Here is a 19,590-nt window from a genome sequence, read left to right as displayed (position 1 = left end):
TTGGAGGTAGGTGAAGGCCGAGGCAGCGAAGGCAGCTTAAGAGGGGCTAGTGTTGGGCATTGGTACAAGCATCGACTGGGCTGCTGAAATCGTAAAGCGAGCTGCTAAAATTTCGCAAGTTTCTTCTAGGGGACGAGGTGTCCGCTTAAGAAGCTGCCTGAAGCAGGCAGAGGAAGCAGTCGCTATAGGAACGCGCACAATCGTTCCTACATGCGTGGCATCGCTTTGACCCATGGAAAGCATGTAGGAAGGCTGGTGGGGTCTACCTTCGGATCTTCGCTCGTTGCTGAGGAATCCTTGATTTCGGCTTCTCTCTTTTTCCAAACAAAGTGTTTCCATTCATGTTTCTCTAGCTGTCGGATTGCGCGTCAATCTAATGGCATTTTCCGGCAACAGCTCCACAGCTGTTGCTGGGGTTTGGATCCTCGGGCTACAAGCAGCCGCATAAACGTAGGAGAAGGTCCTTGTCATACTTTGGCGCTTCAGCTTCAGGGCGGCGAGCTCTTGATTTGTACCACCGTGGGGCTTCCCCATCAACGCGTTTCTGCGGATGAGCATTCGCATATTCCTTCTCAAGTTTGCGTGCCTGGTACCCAGTGCCATACTTGTAGGACTCAAAAACAAAACCTAGAAACTCTATTCTTTCGGGATGCACCTTTTCTAGTTCCTGGTCACTGCGTGAAAGCAGGCTTTTCCTCCGTGCTTCAGCTTCTGCTTCCTCAGGGGTCAGTTCTTTCTTTACTGGAAAAGGCGTTATAAGGTCCCCTGCGTCAATACCCTGCAGCTTTCTCTCTACACGCTGCATCAGCCTTTCCTCGTAGGTGACTTCAAAAAGTGGGTACGGAAGATCTTCCTGAGCCGCGATGTACACGGCACGCGCCGTAGCAACCTTCTGACGCTGCTCTCTAATCATTTGGATATAGCTGTCCGCCACGTTGGTTTCCCGCACTACGCAGTCCGGCTGGACGAGCGAAGTGCCTACTTGTTGTTCTAACCACTCCCGAAAGGCGTACGAAGCCTCTAATTCAATCTCACACGTGTTTTGAGTCAGTTGAAGGGAAAAGTTGACATGACGTGCGTGATGGTGGAGACAGCACGCTGCCATACCTTTCGAGTATTGAGGAACAGAATCATTCGCCGTCCGTGTGAGAGAAAAACATGTTTCTAGTGACAATGGCATTTCTTTGTTGCGGATCTCGATGTTTTCACAGGCACGATTGTATAACCACCTCCACGAGGAATATTTCTCGTCTAGCAAGAAAGCAATCATGAGTTGCGTGGTGCCAAGGCGAACTTCTGCAGGCACAAGGGCATGAAGTTCTACCTTTGACGGCAGCTCGGAGCTCCTCGTTCCTGTCGTTAGTCCAGAGGAAAGGTTGAAAAACTTGGGTTTTGGGGGGCTCATTCCTTCATCAGGGCCTTCTTCCCAAGCGGGCAGTCTCTTCTCCACACGGTCCATTGTAACGAAAAAAGAATGTATCACTGAAGAGGTCGGCAGTGTGTAGGGAGAACAGGAGGGCTCGTAACACTCTTGCTTTGGCGGCAATCGGCTGTGGTCACCTGCGACGATCGGAGAAGTCCTGCAAAAATACGCTTGCTGGTGTTTGAAACGAATTAAAAACCTAGAGAAAGATATTACCGGCAACAAAATCAATCCAAACAAAAAATTGAAATTTGCAGAGCAATTGTTTGCCGAAGACGATGATGCACAATGTGCGGCCGAGCCGCTCGTTGCCTGCGCTGCCGCTAGCGCCATCAAGAGGGGTAGAGCCTAGCGGTCCATTTGGCTTGCTCCCGTGACCATGGAATAAAGACACAGTTTCACTGCTATTTGGCTACTTCCTAATTACTACTGAATTGCATTAGAAGTTCCTTCAAGTGGGCTCTACGCACTATGCTTACTCTCGCAAACCAGTGCCCATTCCTGTCTACTGTCGATTCTGTCTTTCATCGAGGCTTATCTATCGTTTTGTGGACCTTCTATGCATGTCTACTTGCCCGACAAAGTAAGACATGGAAATGTATCTGGAGATACATCTTATTTTTGACGTTTCAACACTTAGCCTTAGACGAGGCAACTCGAACTTCTCCAAGCCACAACGCGCGCCGCCAGCGTGTGCGTAGGCTTTCCTGCTCCCCAGACACCCGGACGCCAATCCGCGATGTGTGAACTAGCTTTACCCATATCGCATTTCATGAATGTTCTACATGGGCTGAGCAAGCCTGTTCCGCGCATGCGTAGAGGCTTCTCAGAATGTCCTGCCTACTATGTCGGCCCACATCTGTGGGTGAGTGAGTCATGAAATTCCCCGGTGAATGCACCCTCAAGTGAAGCCCCTCGACGATAGAGAATTCGGCACAAATAGAAGTGATTATGCAACCGTTGACCGGAAAATGGCTAGATAGCTAGCTATGTAGCTAGCTAGCTAGCTACCTGGCTGCCTCCGAGGTAGCCGGCTTAGTTCCCTTCATGTGCTTCCCATTACGCAGACTGCTAGGTAGCTACCCAGCTAGCTAGCTGGCTAGCTAGCTAGCTGGCTAGCTAGCTAGCCAGCCAACTAGCTAGCACTCTCGCCGCCTAAGCAAACAGATTTCCGCATGCGACTCGGCCCGCGCGAAGTCATTGGCATACGCAAGCATTGGCAGTGGGCGCTTGGCCTGAGGAAGGCGGACAGACTACTCATGCCTTCACTGTGTACAAATGACCAGCGACTTCGGGCATCCACCTGAAGCAAAAACCAGATATTGCTTGGTTAGAAGGCGCGTACACCCAAAAAGCGTTCAAGGGGTCACACCAGGAAGGCCGGGCTACACCACCATGTTACACTGCGAGACACAAAACCGTGGCTGTTCAAATAATTATCTTTACGTGCGTGCTATGCATGTTAGAAAACCAGTGGAGGGGTTTTATAGCACAGCGGCAGCGCACTGTGATTCAATAGCTGTCACTTGTTGCATGTAGACGCAGCCGTCTCGCATGAAGGCCTGAAGAACACACACGCACGTGAGAAGCGTAACTGCAAAGAAAAATCTTAGCCAATATGAATTAATAAGCTCCGCATTGAACGGGTTTGGCCTGACTTCAGCAGGGGTCGGCATACCTGTCCGTACACCACAAATGATGGCCGGCAGTTTGCCAGGACAGAAGACGGATGAATTACAAAAGGAGGAGCAGTTGCCGAAGCAGGGCTGAAAACCGCAATACAGAGAACATCTAAGCCCCGGACCCAAAAGCCTACATAAAGGCGTCCACAAGCAAGGCAACAGCAAATACGGAAGCTAGGCTAGTGTCGGTGTTGTGCGAGCGTTTTAGGATTGATAGAAGTACAAGAGCGTGGAAGCTCAAAAAGCCGCATATTTGAGATTCTTTTTCACCCTCACAGTCTGTATAGCCGATATTTATGTCTGTGCGTTCTCTGGGCCACGTTGAGGCAGAAGGCGGCGGCCAGTGCCCTGAGAAGAGGTTTGCAATCCCCCTCGCAGCTCAGCTGCAATGCATCGCAGGAGTAAAGTTGCCGTCCAGTTGGGTGAGGGCAAGCGTATTCCAGAGTATGCTAACGCGCTGGGACCCCCTACAAATCGGTCTACTATTTAATAGAGCATTTGAAACCGCCAGAGCGTAGTGAACCACTTATCCTCTAAAGCATGTGCCCTGAATCTCAGGTACCCAACGGTAGACAGGGCCAGACTCACGCGGGGCAGTTGGCAGCGCTGCATCCATTGAAGCATCGCCTTGTGCATAGTTGCGGCTCTGGCCATAACGCTTTCATCAACGAGGTGCCTCTCCGCCCACCTGGAGGCGGCTTCAGGCCCTTCGGTCCTTTTCACGTCCAAGTAGATGTTGAAGACATTCAAAGCCGTCAACGGGTCTCCCTCTACGGCCCCCAGCACGGCCTGAGACAGCGTCAGCCGCTGTCGTGCTGCAGATGCTCTTGGACACCTTCCTTCCTGCGCGGCCCCCTTGGCTGAGAAGCAGCAGTTCTCCAATGCAGACCGCTGCCACACGGGGGGCCCGCTGAGAAGGGCGCACAGAGCTGCAGCCTCGATCGAGCAACCAAACGCCTGACAGCACGAATCCAGCACACGCAACAGCTGTTGGTGCCCACCGCTGCTGCTTTCCAGGGAAACCACAACAGTCATTGCAACCGACCTGCCACCACAAAACCAAGGGCAGACCCTCTGGGTAATCTACCCAGGGGTGCCAGAAGCTACTACAGGATCCGCTATTACTGCTCGTTGCTACTGCTGCTGCTCTTCTGCTGCTGCTACTCTGTGAGAGCCCTATGGAACGCCCCCCGCTCACCTTGTCCGCAGCAATGAGAAGCAGGCGGGTCAATTCCGGGGAAAGTACCCCTTGAGCCATCATCCACCCCAGGGGTTTGGTTACGCGCCCGCTTGCGTCTACTGCCTGCAGCTCGAATAGGTGTTCCGCTGCTGCCGCAATAGCAGCAGCAGGTGGGGGCTGCAGCAGCGGCAGCCGCTGCAGGGAATGCGTGCCAAACGCCTTGAGCCGCAGCAGCAGAGGTGCAATGTCCTCCAGGGCAGAAGGAGAAAACTCCTGATACGAGTTCCCATGGGTATCGGCGTAAGCCGTTGCCAGAGCAGCAGAACCCCGGCAACAAGTAGCAGCAAAGGCATCGGCTGTACAGAGTCTGAAACAGCAGCCCCCCTTGCTAACCCTTCCCGCTAGAGAGGCCCGCAGATCCGCTAGGGCCCCACTGATGGGAACATTGCAGATCCTTTTCAGCCGCAAAAAGGAATCGAATACAGTCTTGCGGCTGTACAGGCAGTCCACGACGAACTTGACAGGCAGCTCATGAGGCGGCACGCAAGGTGGAAAAGCAGCATAAGAGATAAAAACGCGCAGCGTTGAAGAGGGAGGAGGCAACGAAGGGCTCAAATCTGTACGCCACAAACCCACAGAAAACACATCGTTTCGCACATGGAAACCTAATATCCATCCATTGTATGTATTTTCGTGCGCGCTTACTGCAGAAAGACATGGGAGAAAATTCCCTAGGAATAACCGACGACCCGAAGAAGGGCGATAAAACACTACGGGGGTTGTTCGAAGGTTTGAAGAAGATAAGCGGCGGAAAACGGAAAGGGACGCCTCCGCAAGAAGCTCATGTTCGTACCTGGGGCGAGGCACACAATCTCCACTGGGCGTGGGGAACACTCTCCCTCTTGTTGTTGGGGCTGATGCTGCTTCAATACGTGCCGCAGATGTTGCTGCAGCGCCTCTGTTAGAGCTGTGACATCTTCGAGCGACGGTACAAACACAAAAATGGAGCCGAACGCGGAAGAGCCGTAAGGGGCCTCCGCAGCAGAAGAAACAAGCCGAGACACTGCAGCACAAGCCATGCACAAGAACAGCAGCAACAACTGCAACAGCAGCAGCGGTAACACCTGGACGCGTTGAGCAGCCCGAACAAAGAGCAGAAGCAGATGCTCGTTCACGATATCAGCAAGGGCCTCGAATCAGGGGAAAGGAAAGGACAGACACAGGAGCAGCACGGCATTCAACGACAGGAGGCAGCAGCAGCTGCTGCGGGGACCCACCAACAGCTGCAGCTGTGCGGATATAGTTTGGTGTGGGACTTTTGAGGTAGCGGATGGCAACAGGCTGAGTTGGCGGGGTGAGAGAAAGTACAGTGACTGTCGAGAGAGATCCCTTAGTAACAGGGGACGCTTCAGGGGAACCATGGGCCATGGGGGGCATTGCAGGCACCGATGACTTGCTGTGATTGGTATGTCTGCAGAATCTGAGGGGCTGTGGACAGCTGGGCTTCTCTGTGGCTTCGTCATCTCCCTCTGTCATGTGTGGGGAGGATTCTGCCCGACGCACTGGGGAGGCCTCTTCGCCGCTGCTCCCCTCTGGCTGTACTGCATGCGAAGCCTCATCAACGAATTGCGCTTGTCCCCTTGCGGCGGCCAGCGTATCCGTCTGCATGCAAATGGCTCCTTCGGCTAACAAGTTGCGGGTGCTTCCGCTCTTGGTGCTGCTGCAGATTTTGTCAAGCTTCCTCTGTATTTTGCTGAGGCGCTGTTGCAGCTTCTTCTTGTCTTTCCTTTTGGGTTTTTTGCGCTTGCAGAGCCGCCCCTGTGGGCCTTGACCTTGAGCTACAGTGACGCCTAAAACCATTACTTCATCGGAGGAGATGCACGATACGCCGCTGCTGCTTCTGCTGCTCCTGCTCGTGCTACTACTGGTTATTTCTAACAGTTCGATGCTGTTTATGGCGCGTGGTAGCGATGGTTTGGCTGTTGCTGCTGCCCCGGAGTTTGCGCCCAAAGAAAGGCGCATGTCCTTTACTTCCTGTTGCATTTTTTGTTTGTGGTGCCGATGCTTCACATCCCAACGGCCTCCCCTGGGCGTGAGGAAGCGTAGCAGCAGCTCCTGCTGCTGCGCTGCAGCCCGAAGGACCTCCAGCGAGCCCTGGGGCATCACTGCAGCTCCCGGCGCCGCTGGATCATCACCCGCTGCGAAAAACTCAGCCAATTGAAGGGCCCAGTACGGTTGTACACCTGCAGGAGGCAGCAGAAGGAGTAGCCGTAGCGCAGGCCTCTTCTGGTGCACTTTTTGCAACAGAGGGAGAAGCAGCTCGGTGCTAAAGCTGTGCAGTAACGACACCTCCACTGCTGCGGCACAGCAGCCAGGCAGCAACGGTTGCTGCAGAAGTCTTTGCAGCAGCTGCTTGGCTGTAAGGTACACAATGCGGGGCGGAGAGCTGCCTTCCTTGTTCAGGCTGCTGTTGCCTCGTAGGATGCTTCGGTGTGTGGTAATGCACGAGGCGTAACAGCCGCCTCCCCAAGCCTTCGCCAGCGCAGCAGCAGAATCTACTGAAGAGCTCGTCTCCAAAGCCACTAGGATGTGCTGCTGTTGCGAGGGACAGTGGGTGGTCTGTGGGGCCCAGCCGTGCTGCAGCAGCAGCAGTGGCAGAAGCACGGAGCAGCGCAGAGCTGCCGACCCCTCGGCTCCCCCTAGCAGCAGAACGACTCCTGAATTCTCCGCGGATGCAAGCACTGGAAGCTGCCGCTGCTGCCACCAGTTGAGACAGGGGCCCTCAGCAGCACTAGTATGAGTAGCAGCAGGTGCTGCTGCCGCTGAAGCGTCCTCATCCATCACCGGGACCCCCACCTACTCACCTTCTGCAGCGCTTACGACGCCCCCATTTCCGGATGTCCTTCCTTACGGCTGCCTCAGATTCTAGATGTTGGTGTACTGCCGGTTCTGCATGTGTGGTAGTTGCTGCTGCACCGCAAGACCTTGCGAGAGAAGATGTTCCGCGCGGTGCCTCTGTAGTCGTCAAAGGCCCCTCGATATGAACGCATATAGAGTTACCAGAGAAAAGCATGACGTTCAAAGAACGGTCGCTCATGGCTTCCAAGGGTCCCCGCTGAGTTTCTGCCGTGGGGCCCCTGGCACCCTGAGCCCCAGGGGCCCCCGAGCGGCGTTTTTCGATGTTTTGGGTGTAAGAGTCTCAATATCTTGGGGGTGCAAACGCAGACGTCATTATTTTCTTGTGATCGGTCTGTAAGGTATTATGCTCCCGTCATTAGAACAGCTTTTCCACTCTGCTTCGTCGGGTCTTCTGTGCTTGGGACCTCCGCGCGCCATAGCGCAACGCTTCTCATCCAGCTGGTTTGACTTCTGTCCAGCAGCAGCCGCCTGCTGAGTGAAAGAACGAGTGGGACGTCCACGTTAACAATCGAACCGTGCAGGCGGCAGGCACTGTCATCTCAATGTCTGAAACCTCGGGAGGGACCCCCGATCTTCAAGGGGCTTCTGGGAAACCCTTTCAAGATGAAGGCGGGGCACAGCAGCTCTTTCCGCCCGCCAGCCACTGCCACCCCATGTCTGTGTTCTTGACGCCTCAGTACCGCAATTTGTCGTTGTTTGGTGTGACGGCCGAAGAAGACGCGCAAATACACGCCGAGGTCGTGCAGCAAATCAAGGCCCAGAGAGCAGTTGAAAAGTTCATCAACGACGGCTGTCTCCTCAGGGCAGCGACCACAAGCGTGGGGGGCGGCCTCCTGGGTAAGCCGCATCGTCGTGAGTGCCGCAGTTACCTGGCTTCAAGGGCCGATGGTTCGGGCTCTAGAACCTCACCGGCCGAAACATTAGCGGGACCTCCAGGACCTGTGCCTAAGGGCCTCTTGACATCGGAGTTGTGAGGCCCAGGGTTAGGTGTCCATACCGCTTCAGGCGTGCAGCCGTTTAGGCGTGGTCCCAAACTAGCACCAGTTTTCCTGTGCAGGGTGCCCACTATTTGTCTTCCGAGTGAAAACGTGCTAAACCAGCTGCTTCTTGAGCAAATATCCTTATCCGTTACTGCGCCTGCTGCGGGGCTCCTCAGCTCTTACCCCGGTGCAGCAAGAGCCGATGTCCAGCTATGCAGTCTCAGCAGCTAGGCCCCCCCATTTATTGCTGCCTAGTGTGGCCTTCTGCTGCTGTGTTTTTTGTGTGTTGTGATGCCTTTTGTTGCTCTGCATTGTGCCCAATGTTGTGCTGCGTTGTTTTGCGATGTGCTGCGCAATGTTGGGTTCTCCTGTGTTGCGTTGCGCTGTTTTAAGTGGCATTGTTGCGCTGCATGGTATTGCGTCGGGTTACGTGCTGTGTTGTGTTGTGCTGTGCTGTTGTGCAAGGTATTCTATTGCGTTATGCGGCGCTGAGTTATGTTGTGATTTGTTTTATGGTGCTGTACTGCTCAGTATTGTGCTATATTGTGTTGTGTTTGGCAGGGATTGTACTTGGTGCTTTTTTCTTCACGATGAAGCCTGTAGACGTGGACAGCTCTTTGGGATTGCGGGCGCAGATCAGGCAGCAGTACAAGTCCTTTATACCGGATGTCGCCGCGACAGCCAAGAACTTTGCAAAAATTGGGGGCCTCTATTCCCTCTTTGAGTGCGCCGTTGACAAGGTGAGATGTACGGAGACTATAGGCTTTCATGAACAGACGACTCTGCCTTTAAGCCGTGACCTGGCCAGCGTTTTTTGTCGTCGCCCTGTTGGGGGAATCTCCTTGTCTCTTTTTGCTTGTTTGCTGCCTACTCTCTCCTCCTTGTTTTCTTGTTCCTTAGTCGTTGCCGCATGGCCTTGCCACTCAAGCTGCTTCACGGGGCTAGCTGTACGGTGCATCGTTTCGCGTCTCACTCAGGCAAGAGCAACCCACGACTTGCGCGGAGCCATTTATGGCGGTTGCTTGACGGGCGCCGCATTGGCTGTCAGAGGTAAGTATTTTGATTCGCTTGGCCATCAACTCGAATACTTAAAATGGGCCCTCCTCAACCTAAACACGCTTGCATTCCTTAAATGGCACTGAAACCCCGACGACCCGCTGACACGAAAAATCCGTTTCGAGGTCTTATATTTTCAAGTTGAGAGCAGCTCAGACGTGGGGACTGTGCCATTACTGTTTCGTTGTCTACACTAAAGCAAAACTTACAACAGCCTTCCCCGCTGATGGTGCAACCTGTGCCCCTGCAGGAGGGCCGCGGGCAATGGCAGTGGGCAGTCTTGGTTTTGGAGCCTTCGCGGCAGCCATGGAGATGCTGCAACCGTTGATCGGCTTCGATGTTTGATTTGGTGGATGCGTAGAAGCAGATGACGGGAGACAGCTGCCGATGTTCGTGGCTTGCTGGCCTGTCCAACGGACCAAGGTCGGTCTGATGCCTTTCAGCGTCGGTGCGCAGCCACTTTATCTGCTGGCCTCTACCATTGAGGACCTGAAGTTTACGCTCTTCTTTTTTTTGGCAGAACAAATGCAAACATCTCGCTTACAACGCAAGACTCATCGTTTCCAGTGCGTGGCCTTGGGGTCGGGGAGCCACCTGTTAGAAGCATTCCACAACTAAAGCAAAGGCATGTTCTTGACTCTTGCTGCAGCAACAGCGTCAGCAACAGTAGCAGCCACAACAGCAGCAGGATTGACAAGGGGCAAGCAAACCTGTAGCATGCTGTCAAGCCCCTTCGATGATAAGTGCCCTGCTGGTGCTCAGCCCCGTCGTAGATAGCTGCAAAATTCAAGCATATGCGCACGCATCCCAAAGTGCGGCCCTGGGTGTTCCTGCTGCTGCGGATGTTTCTGCTGTCAGTGCCGTTTCTGCTGTCCAAACAAGTTATTCCGCCCTAGCAAATTCTCACCTTCAACTAAAGGCTTCCCGTTAGCGTCAGTCTTTATGCCTGCAGCGCCGCACAGAGGGGGACTGGCGACACGCGGCAACTGCACCTTGTTCTGCTTGTTGCTGTGCCTCTGGGAGCATTCGCTAATCAGGCAGTTGTGTGAATGCTCCTTTTCGCTGCTGTCTTCGCAGCTGCTGTGTAGTGTTTCTGCCGGTGTTACTGCTGCTTTTTTTGGTGCCGCTGCTGCAGTACCAGGGTGGGCTCGCCCACTGCGGTCCTTCTTACCTGCTAGTTCCTCAGGGTACAGCCAGCGGTTGGCCCAGAGGTCCAACAAACGCTTGGGCGGTTGTGGGGGAGGGTCGTCCTGTGGCAGATGAAGACATTACATGCACAGGAAACAGAGCCTCAAACTCGGAAAGGACTCCCTAACTAGATTCGAGCTAAGTACAGCATATGCCCCAAGCTTGCACGTATGCATGCATGCAGGGATGTGCTGAATGCATGCACACAAAATGCATCTGCGCATGCATAATTACAAAGCGGAAACCGGTGAAGAGGCAATGGGGGATGGGGGAGCTGGAAATACCTTCATTTGAACGTCGACTTCAATTTCCTGGACTCGGATCAAAGTCACCCAGTGGCGAATTCTGTGAAACCAAACAGAAACCTGCTGAGGAAGGAAAGTAACGATAAAATTGAAACAAAGAGATAGGCACCTACTCTAGATGCGGGTGCTGCCCATGTCCTTCCCATGCTCATTTTCGCCGGGAGCCCTACACGGCTCTACGCCTTGCTCGCAGGCGAGAGGGGGGGCCACGGATCTACCAAGCATAGCCAGTGAAGGCTAAGGATCTGTGTAGATCTCTGGGGCAAGAATACGAGCCACACTACAATACATGCATGTGTCTGCGCTCAGAGATTGTGTTGTCTTCAACTTTTTCCTTTGTGCTATTTGCCCTCTATTTGCAACGCTGATTCTATATTGCTCTGTCCCATTATTGCGCCCAGAGGCGTCCGCTTGCCTGAGAAAGCGAGAAGAGCGCCGCGTCTTCTTGTAGCGGAAGCTCAGCGTCTCCCCAGCCAAAGTCTGGAGAGCACATTCGACAGCAGCTTAGCCTCGGCCGGGCTCTCAACAACCATTTATAAGGAGAGCCAATACTATTATGTCTACGTGCTCACTTCCCGCTTCACTTAATCCTTGATGTGCTCATGTCCTCATCAATTTCAGTGGGCCTCTGCTTGCGGCTTGCTAGTACTCCGCTGACTACTCACCTGCTGTTCAATGACGCCCTTCACTCGTGCAAACGGAACCCTGAAGCGCTCCAAACACCCCAGCCACAGAGCCTTCAAACCCTGAACCCGACTAAACATCTCACTCAACCCACGCAAACCCTTTGCTGTGCGGCTTCTCCACTGATATATAATTCCGGCTTCACCACAGAGCGGTGCTTTGGGAGCTGCAAAGCTCCCCAAGCACCAAAGCACCCCATAGAGCGATGCTTTGGTAGCGGCATGTATTAGTGCATGGATGCATGCATGCGCACGTCGGCTTGCCGAGTAAAGTCCACTCCCGAGTGCCGACCAGGAGGACCGTTCCAAACACAACTTTATCGCCTGCGCCATACACTAAGTCGAAGGATTTCAGCCCTCACGCATGCGAAAAAATGTGTATGCGCATGTCTAGATGCATCGTTGCATCGTATGTGCATGCATGTGTTAACCGCCACGTGTGGAATTAGGCGTGCAATTATGCGCTTCTCCGCGTCTTGCGTGTATACGTAAGTATTGACGCGCGTAGAGATACATGCATCTCAATGTGCATGCACACCCAAGTACAGAGACGAAACTCGTACAAGCCTTGGGTATGGCAGAACACGCTTATAGCAGCATAAAACTCTCACCAGCCTGCTTCCTGTGCAGCTTCTCAGTCTGGACGAGGTCCCCCACTGTCACCTGCAGGGCAGCACCACTCTCACAGCTCCGTCTAGACTCAACATTGTCTGCCTACTGCCTACGAGAAATCCTACGCGCTCCTCCCAAAGCGCAAGTCAGGCTGCTATTGCTGCTGCTGCTTGGGGGGCGATCGTGCCTTGTGCTGCGCAGAGACGCTGCTTTTGAAGACGCAAAATATTTCCTTCGGGTCATAGGAAAGGCAGAAGGGAGGCCTTTCTCCGTAAGTGCCTTGAAGCCTTCGGAATGCGCCCACACAGTCCGCTGTTGCTGTCAACTGCTGCTGCACATGCTGCTGCTCCTGTTTCTGCTGTTGCTGTGGGTCGTGCTGCTCGCGTAGGTCTTGTTTCTGCTGCGGGTGTTGCTGCCCCTCTTGCTTTGTGTGTTCCTGCTGCCCATGTGCCCTGCTAGCGCAAGTGTGCTCCTGCGGAGCGGCGGCCCTCCGCCTGCCGAGTTTAGGGTGCTTTGGGGGCCCCTCATGGGCCTCCGAGCCCCCTGCCGGACGCCCCATCTGCGGGTGAAGGAAGAGTAGCCATGAGGGCTCTGGCTGTGGCTGACACGCCAAATGCTGTCGCCACTTCCGCGCAATGCAAAATTTCTTCCGTGATTGCCTGAGAGAAAAACGGCAGGCAGCAGCAATATGCCCCAAAAGCTCGCCCCCAAACCCCTCGGCGCAGCTCAGATCTAGAATTCCTGCCCTATTTAGCGATCAGGGCTTTTGGCTAAACTGTTACCTACGATTTAGGGCATACCACACACATTGAGAGCTTTGGTGTAGGCAAGGATTGTGGGTCTACAGCCTGCTACGTATAGTGTTGATAAAAGGACTGGCCTGTCGGGCCTTAAAATTAGACTAACGGCTACTGCTTAGCCCCTAAGGGCTAAAGTTTTCGGCATAAATAATGGCTGGAGTTGCAAGCGTAAGTCAGGTGTAGGCTATAACACATCACGAATGGCCAGGTTCTCGTTCTGCATGCGTTTACCGCGTGGTTCGCTTCCAGCGCAGCTGTAGGTCTCTATAGGCTTCAAAGAGAGTCATGTCTTGCTGGGGCGCAGCCGGAGTCGTGACCCCAGGGGCTGCGCGTTGGGCAGCCGCTGCTGCGGCAGCGGCAGAAGGATGAAGTGGAACCTTGGGAGGCAGCAAACGGCGCTTCCTGTGTTTCCCCGCCATTATTTCCTTCAGCGTACAGGGGACACATTTCAACAGCAAAGCTCCAAGCATACGCCGCAGGCCGGCTACTGGGGCCCACTTCGAGTTTTCATGGCACATGCCGACAAATATAAATATATCTTATATGCACAACATATATACATATACGTATATATATATATATATATATATGCATATATATATATATATATATATATCACTAAATCTCCGGGACAAAACCTTCTACCAGCGTGGAACATGAGCAGGGATACAAGGCCCGTGAGATTTGGAGACAACCACGAAGGTGCAGCAATGCAGCGGAACGTACGAGGCGGTGGCCAACAACTTTTCGTTGTGGGTGAAACGTTAGGGAACGAACAGGCCCACCAAAGGAACTCGGGACAGAAAACCGCAAGGGAGAGCATTCGTAGAGAGGTTGCTGTGAACATCCCCAAGTAGGAGGGAAGACCATTAACGACGCAAAACTGTGCCTTGCACTGAGCTGCTGTAGCTGCATCTGTTGCTTCTGTTGCTGCAGTCGTTGAGCAGTTATAGGGGGGGAAAGCCGCTTACAAATAGAGCCTAGAGCGCCGCCGCATCCCACAGCTGCGCCCCTGGTGATAAGCATCTTCTAGTCTTTTTCTGGGGTGAACTGTAAGCTGGGGATTGGGCGATACAGCTTGAGTGGAAGGCCCTCTGTTGTGGGGCAACCCAAGGAGCGAAGCAAGTTATCTAAGTATCAGCAAAAAGCTCCAGGTGGCTTTTAGCTGATAGTGGAGGCTGCGCGGAGATAATGGGGAGACTTACGGCAGACACGGCTAATGCTAGTCCACTTGGGCCCCTAAGGGCCCCCGGTCCGTAGAAACTCATGCGAAGTGAAAGCCGCTGTACAGAGAGTGATAAGAAGTGCGAATGTTAATATATTTGTAAGAAGAAAGAATGCCAAAAGAAAGGCTCAGTAGGAAAAAAAGAGCGAGAAACGTCCGTCATGGTGTTGTTTGGCGTGCGCGGCCGCACTGGACCCAATGTAACGTCCTCACAGGAATGAGTTCACAACTTATGGCATTTTAGACTATTTTTTACATTTTTCTGTGTCAGGGAAGCCTTCAAATGTTGTTTCAGGCATATTATTTAAAGAAGAATGATCATGTTAGCGCAGTTATTCCTCGCGTTTCGTTGTCTGTTATTGGTAGAGGGGCTCGCCATTCTGTTTCCTTCGATGTCGTAGAGGGTGGCACACACCGTTTTCATCGCTACATCACTCTTCAGGGCTTTCCTATTATTTTAGTTACTCTTTGGCTGGATATCTTACAATAATGTATTGGAATAATGTGAAACCAGGGGGACAGGTTCACGCCACAATGACGGAGAGTGTGTTTGTTGGCGCTTCCTTCTCATCTTACGCCATTGCTACTACACATTCACTAATTAGAAAAATTATTCACTAAACTCATCTTACCCCATTGCTACGACGCATTCACTAATTAGAAAAATTATTCACTAAACGCTGAGGTGGCAGACCGTTCCGTGCAGGGAGCAACCCTAATTAATGTGCACTATTGCATTGACCCCCCGGTGAGATGCAAAACTTGAGTAACATCTAGCCATAACGGTGCCCCAGGATTTATGAAGTAAGCATGAGAAAACGGCATACCATATTCATATGGATCTGTACGTGTGTTAATCCGCGACTAACTATCTGCGTCTGTACTAACAGCCTCCACAGAGCAGAAACCGAAAACAATTTCCCTACATATATCCTTGCGGGCGTATGAATTAGCCTTTTTATCTCTGGACTGCCATAATACTAGGATATATAATACTAGGATAATACTAGGGTTTACGGTTGAAGCAGAAGAAAACCGCTAGCAAATGCCGTGTGTTGCTTCCTACCAGGGTCAAGGAGCAACATTTAGCTCAGTGCGCTCCCCAGCAGCATCTAGTCTATTTTCTCTTGTTTGTCGGTTGCCGTTGCTTCTCACGCGCCTTATCAGAGCAGCTGGCACGTTAGAAGATCTCCGCCAATCGCACTCTCCAAGCAGACGCTTTTTTATCCCCCACAGGAGCACTCGGTCTAGTTTGCGCATTCTGCAGACACCCCATATCTATTGTGAGCTTGGGACCTTCACTTCTGACGAGTTCTCAGGGGTACATGCAAGCTCTTGGGAATAGTTCTCTTCAAAGGGTCGCGATCGACCCCACCGAATCCCTCTTCACGGTTGGGTGCGGCCAGGCATCCATTCAAGTCGACGACTAAACAAAAAGCCCGTTGTCCTCTCGGGGCCGAACGTTTTGTACTCATATAATGCAAAAACCATATGTGCGTGCACGGGCACATGCACTATCGTTAGCTGTGCAGCTGCCTGTGTATGAATGTTTCCATTGCCGCATTAGTACTCCTTCTGCTCCATACAGAAAGCGGTCGCTCGCAGTGAGCTGTGGGTCAGTGTAGGCACAGGCTAGAAGCTGCTATTTCAATTATACAGTCTCCAAAGTAAGCTCGCGCAAAAGCATTGCTCGTCTTCCGTCGCAAAATTAGCCGAATGCAAAGCGGCGAGTAAACCTTTCAGAGGAGTCCAATGGCTTTTGTGCAGGGCCGAACGGTTCGAAATTTTCATTGTCATTACTTCTAGACGTTCTAATGAGTCTAAGAAAGGGGCAGCTAGATAGTTGGGTGCGTCAAGCACTGTCCCTCTCGACCAGGTGGCAGGTTAGGCTCCTCACGCCTGCCCTTTGGAAGGGCAGGCGGGAGGCGGCAAACGAAGACTTCAGACGGTGAAACACAAAATGTTCCTTGAAAAGCCAACGCTTTAAACCTAGATTCAACGATCTGGCTGGCTGGCGTATTTGGCCCAACTTGGCGTTACGGTGCTGTGCTTGTGTTGTTAGGTACTGAGCCTTGCTCCCGTTGTTGCGTAGACTCTGCGGTATTGTTGTTGGTGAGCTCATTGTCGTTGTCGTAGTTATGAAAGTCGAGGGAAGGCGGCAACGGAAAGAAACAATTGATTATGCGAAAGGGGGACGCAGAGTTGAGTTCCTCTTTCGTCGATCCCACCCGACTCTGAATGCGTCTAATTTCAGGCCCTGCAGCCTCTAAACCGGCTATTTTGGCATCCAGAGTGCAGCGAACATCGAAGAGGCGGCAGGTAATGCGAGCCGCTGCTTCCGTGCGGGGACGAATGGGCGTGACCATCACTTGGTGCAGAGTTCTCAGAAGGGCTTGGTACTCAGCTGCCACTTCAGCTCGTCGCTGTTGCCGGATAGTCATCAGGCGTTCAACCTCTTCAATTTTATCCTGCACTTCTTTCTGCTTCGAGGCACGGACGACGATGCCCTCGAGAACAGATATGTAAAAGGCCGCCAAGTCTGAATCCCTTCTTTCCATCGCCCCGCAAATGTTGACAAGCAAATAGTCCTGCCGAACGACGCAAGGCTCTTGGAGTGCCTTCATTTTCTCGTGCAAGTGGGCCAATTCTTTCCGCCCGAAGGTGCGCAACAGATGATAATGATAGTCGTCGAGATTGCCGACGGCCACTGCCATCTGCAAGAGGAACTGGGCATACTCCATGTAGCTCGGAAAATCTTGCTGCAAAGGCAGCTTCTCGCTTCTACAGCGACCGGAGGAGCTGGACAGGTACATTGTAGTAGCTCCAGTACATTCAGCGTTGACCACGCCAATTTACCGCTTGGACTCACATGTGCCGAAGCCAAAAATGGGGAAGGTCCGTCAAACACTCACCACACAAAGATGCGCGTGGTGCTGGATGGTACTTCACCTATTTCATCCAGTTGGAAGAAGATGCCTTGTGCACGTGGACCGCTACCGTTGGTGCTGCAAGGACTAGGCGGTTAGCCCGTTTGCATTTCACCCTTCCTTCCTTGGAGACGACGAGGTCGAGCGCAACGCTTCAAATCGACAAACACTGCAAGATGGTCTTGGTAAACACGTTTGGCTCCCCTTCAACGCAAAAGTGGCTTGAGACAGCGGCCGGGTGTGACACGTGTAACAAGGACAGTGCTGCTGCACTTAGGGAGGGAACGCGAACGGAAAATAGCTTGCAAATCCTTTAAGACAATCAGGCTGCAGGATTTCTCGAGTAGCAATAGTTCAGGCCTTACCAACGGTGCGCCGGAGCAGGGTAAGCTAATACGCATCGAAAACTTGGGTGGCTCTCCCTGCAGCTGCTGGCGCTGTGCTCGCTGGCTGCAGAAACCATCATTTGTCGAGCCGATCCACCCTCTGCAGATTATACATTAATGTATGCGTTTGTAAATCGCAGTATATTGAGGTGGGTGCAATTCTAAAGAGGCCTTGCCAGGAACGTGACTGGTCGACAGGAAGTGACTCGGCATTCTCGAATGCCTGGACCGAATGGGTCACTCCATCTACACGGTAACGCAGGACAGGCGTTGGAACCTACACATCAGCCTAAATGTAATGCATTGCACCTGAATATTGCATTAGAAACCTTAATTTAATATACCGGTAGATACGGCGAGCATAACAACAAAACATCGTACATACGAGGACAACCTGAAGCACCTTCAAGTCAACTACTATTCGTTTCAAACGGCTCTTCTCAGCAAGTCGCGAATTGCATGGATGGATTTAAAATGTACTTGAAGAGGCATGGTTGCTGTTGTCATCTTCGCTGACGATGGGAAGGAGAACAACGTAGCTATGGCCAATCGAGGAGTACTCTCCGGGGCACATCCGAGCTCTGGAAGACTTCTGGTAAACGATACAATGCGGGTTTATTAGCGGGTATGCAACGATATAGGCTACGGAGGAACCGACGAGGTTTGACCGAGGGAAACTACTGATGGAGCGCCACACCGAGAAGCATCACTCCTTGGTGGACTCGGCGCTTCTGCATCAATAGTTCATAGCACTGTTGTCCCCTTCATAGTAACAATTGGTAACTGGATGGGCCGCGGAGAGGTAACTAAGGTGTAAAATGGTGGAACTCATGAGGTGATGAAGTGCTTACGCGTTACAGAGAAAACAGCGCCGCTTCTGCCGCTTCAGTTGAGAAGGATGAAAACGGGTTTGAAAAGATCTAGGCATAAAGGCTCTAGATTTCGGGTCTGTAAGTCGCTCTTGCCGAGAAAATATATGAAGCGAGAACAGAAGGCAGTTGGCAAATCCGGAATTCAGATGGACGGGGGGATTTACCGAGGGCTCGTGTGCTTCTTCTGCAGACAACAAGGTCATAGAACTCAGACTTTCCGGCTCATGGAAAGAGCTAGGGAGCTAGAGAAATGAGACTCGAGCAGGTCCGCCAAGAGGACAAAGCTTGGAACGGCCGTGCCGTGGTGGGGTGACCGCGACAATGGAGTGGGCGGACATAACCTTTCGGTGGCCGGGGATGCGTCGCTGAGCCGAAAAATATCTGCTCATCTTTTCCGGGACGCTAACAACTCAAACCGAGAAATACTCTTAGGAGGCTGACAGCCCATGCAGGTTGCTGAGGAGTACTGCGAATCAATTCCCTTGGCACCCCTACGTGCCTGCACAACTCATAAGCGTATCAGCAAGAGTGCGTATGCGCAATGCAGCTTGATTCTAGGCCGCATACAACTATTCGGCGGCTGTTGCTCTCTCATGCGTAAAACGCTCATGCCTTTACATGTACTTTCTCTACAGCGCTAATAGCTTTCACCCGTGGCGCTGTGCCCTCGTCTATATCTATGCTCCACCGCTTACAGCACTTCCATGTTTTGCGCATTTTGGGCTATAAGCCCCTCTTCAGTGCTGGTCGGACCCCTGTCTCGGCTGCACACTGATGTTACTTGTCGGAGTTACTTCACAGCATACTTTTTACATGGTTAGGATGCTTGCACGGAAGAACATATCCAAACACAGGAAAAGGGTATTGGATACCTTACAAAACCAGTGCCAAAGCCACTGAGCAGGCCTGCGAATACAAAAAGCTGGCAGGCATCTGCAGCGGGAAGTCGAAGCAGCAACTCCAGATACCTCACGACCCCTTTTCCCCCGTCTTTTTTCCCTTTCTTTGGTGTTTGGAGTTCTAGCCTCTCTCAGCTACTCCTCCGCCTTTCTCGTGGCTCTCATCCGTTGGGGGACAGCTAGGCACATAAAAGTGCGTGCTGCTAATGAGAGAGCGGGAGGGGCGTTTGGAGGGGGGGAGGGGGGCGGGTTGGGGGCGAATTCAGCACGTTTTGCCTGATATTGACAATTCCATTTCTACTCCCTTGGTGGCTGGCAAACTGCCAAGTATGTGTTTAACAATTGTCTAAGTTGCAATTAACAATCGCGCATGTGTATGCAACAAAGGGGGCTTGGTTATGCTTGCGTGTGGGGTTGCTTCGCAGCACGAGTTACAGCACAGCTGCCGCTCAT

At 52.5% G+C, this 19,590-nt stretch overlaps 5 protein-coding genes across 5 annotated transcripts; 1 reads left to right on the top strand and 4 right to left on the bottom strand.

Annotated features, from left to right (window-relative positions):
• Positions 1–430: 430 nt before the first annotated feature.
• Positions 431–1,459, bottom strand: EAH_00006390 (hypothetical protein, conserved; the record flags this gene model as incomplete). Its single annotated transcript, XM_013392499.1, has 1 exon — positions 431–1,459. One exon carries the CDS (start codon positions 1,457–1,459, stop codon positions 431–433), a length of 1,029 nt encoding a protein of 342 aa, XP_013247953.1.
• Positions 1,460–2,907: 1,448 nt separating this feature from the next.
• Positions 2,908–7,126, bottom strand: EAH_00006380 (helicase associated domain-containing protein, putative; the record flags this gene model as incomplete). Its single annotated transcript, XM_013392498.1, has 6 exons — positions 2,908–2,985; positions 3,102–3,189; positions 3,668–4,062; positions 4,304–4,902; positions 5,139–5,348; positions 5,563–7,126. 6 exons carry the CDS (start codon positions 7,124–7,126, stop codon positions 2,908–2,910), a joined length of 2,934 nt encoding a protein of 977 aa, XP_013247952.1.
• A 620-nt stretch (positions 7,127–7,746) lies between these two features.
• On the top strand, positions 7,747–10,136 carry EAH_00006370 (mitochondrial import inner membrane translocase subunit Tim17 domain-contraining protein, putative; the record flags this gene model as incomplete). Its single annotated transcript, XM_013392497.1, has 6 exons — positions 7,747–8,174; positions 8,650–8,699; positions 8,746–8,924; positions 9,162–9,234; positions 9,602–9,688; positions 10,099–10,136. 6 exons carry the CDS (start codon positions 7,747–7,749, stop codon positions 10,134–10,136), a joined length of 855 nt encoding a protein of 284 aa, XP_013247951.1.
• Positions 10,137–12,182: 2,046 nt separating this feature from the next.
• Positions 12,183–13,854, bottom strand: EAH_00006360 (hypothetical protein, conserved; the record flags this gene model as incomplete). The annotated part of the gene is made up of 3 exons (XM_013392496.1): positions 12,183–12,687; positions 13,060–13,253; positions 13,555–13,854. The coding sequence occupies 3 exons, from the start codon at positions 13,852–13,854 to the stop codon at positions 12,183–12,185; spliced, it is 999 nt and encodes a 332-aa protein (XP_013247950.1).
• Positions 13,855–16,089: 2,235 nt separating this feature from the next.
• Positions 16,090–16,767, bottom strand: EAH_00006350 (hypothetical protein; the record flags this gene model as incomplete). Its single annotated transcript, XM_013392495.1, has 1 exon — positions 16,090–16,767. The coding sequence occupies one exon, from the start codon at positions 16,765–16,767 to the stop codon at positions 16,090–16,092; it is 678 nt and encodes a 225-aa protein (XP_013247949.1).
• Between the last annotated feature and the right edge of the window lie 2,823 nt (positions 16,768–19,590).

The sequence above is a fragment of the Eimeria acervulina genome, genomic scaffold (genome assembly GCF_000499425.1).
Source record: "Eimeria acervulina Houghton genomic scaffold, Eah_scaff28, whole genome shotgun sequence".
Lineage (NCBI taxonomy): Eukaryota > Apicomplexa > Conoidasida > Eucoccidiorida > Eimeriidae > Eimeria > Eimeria acervulina.
The sequence above is the reverse complement of the archived record's forward strand: the minus strand, read 5'-3'. Positions and strand labels throughout refer to the sequence as shown.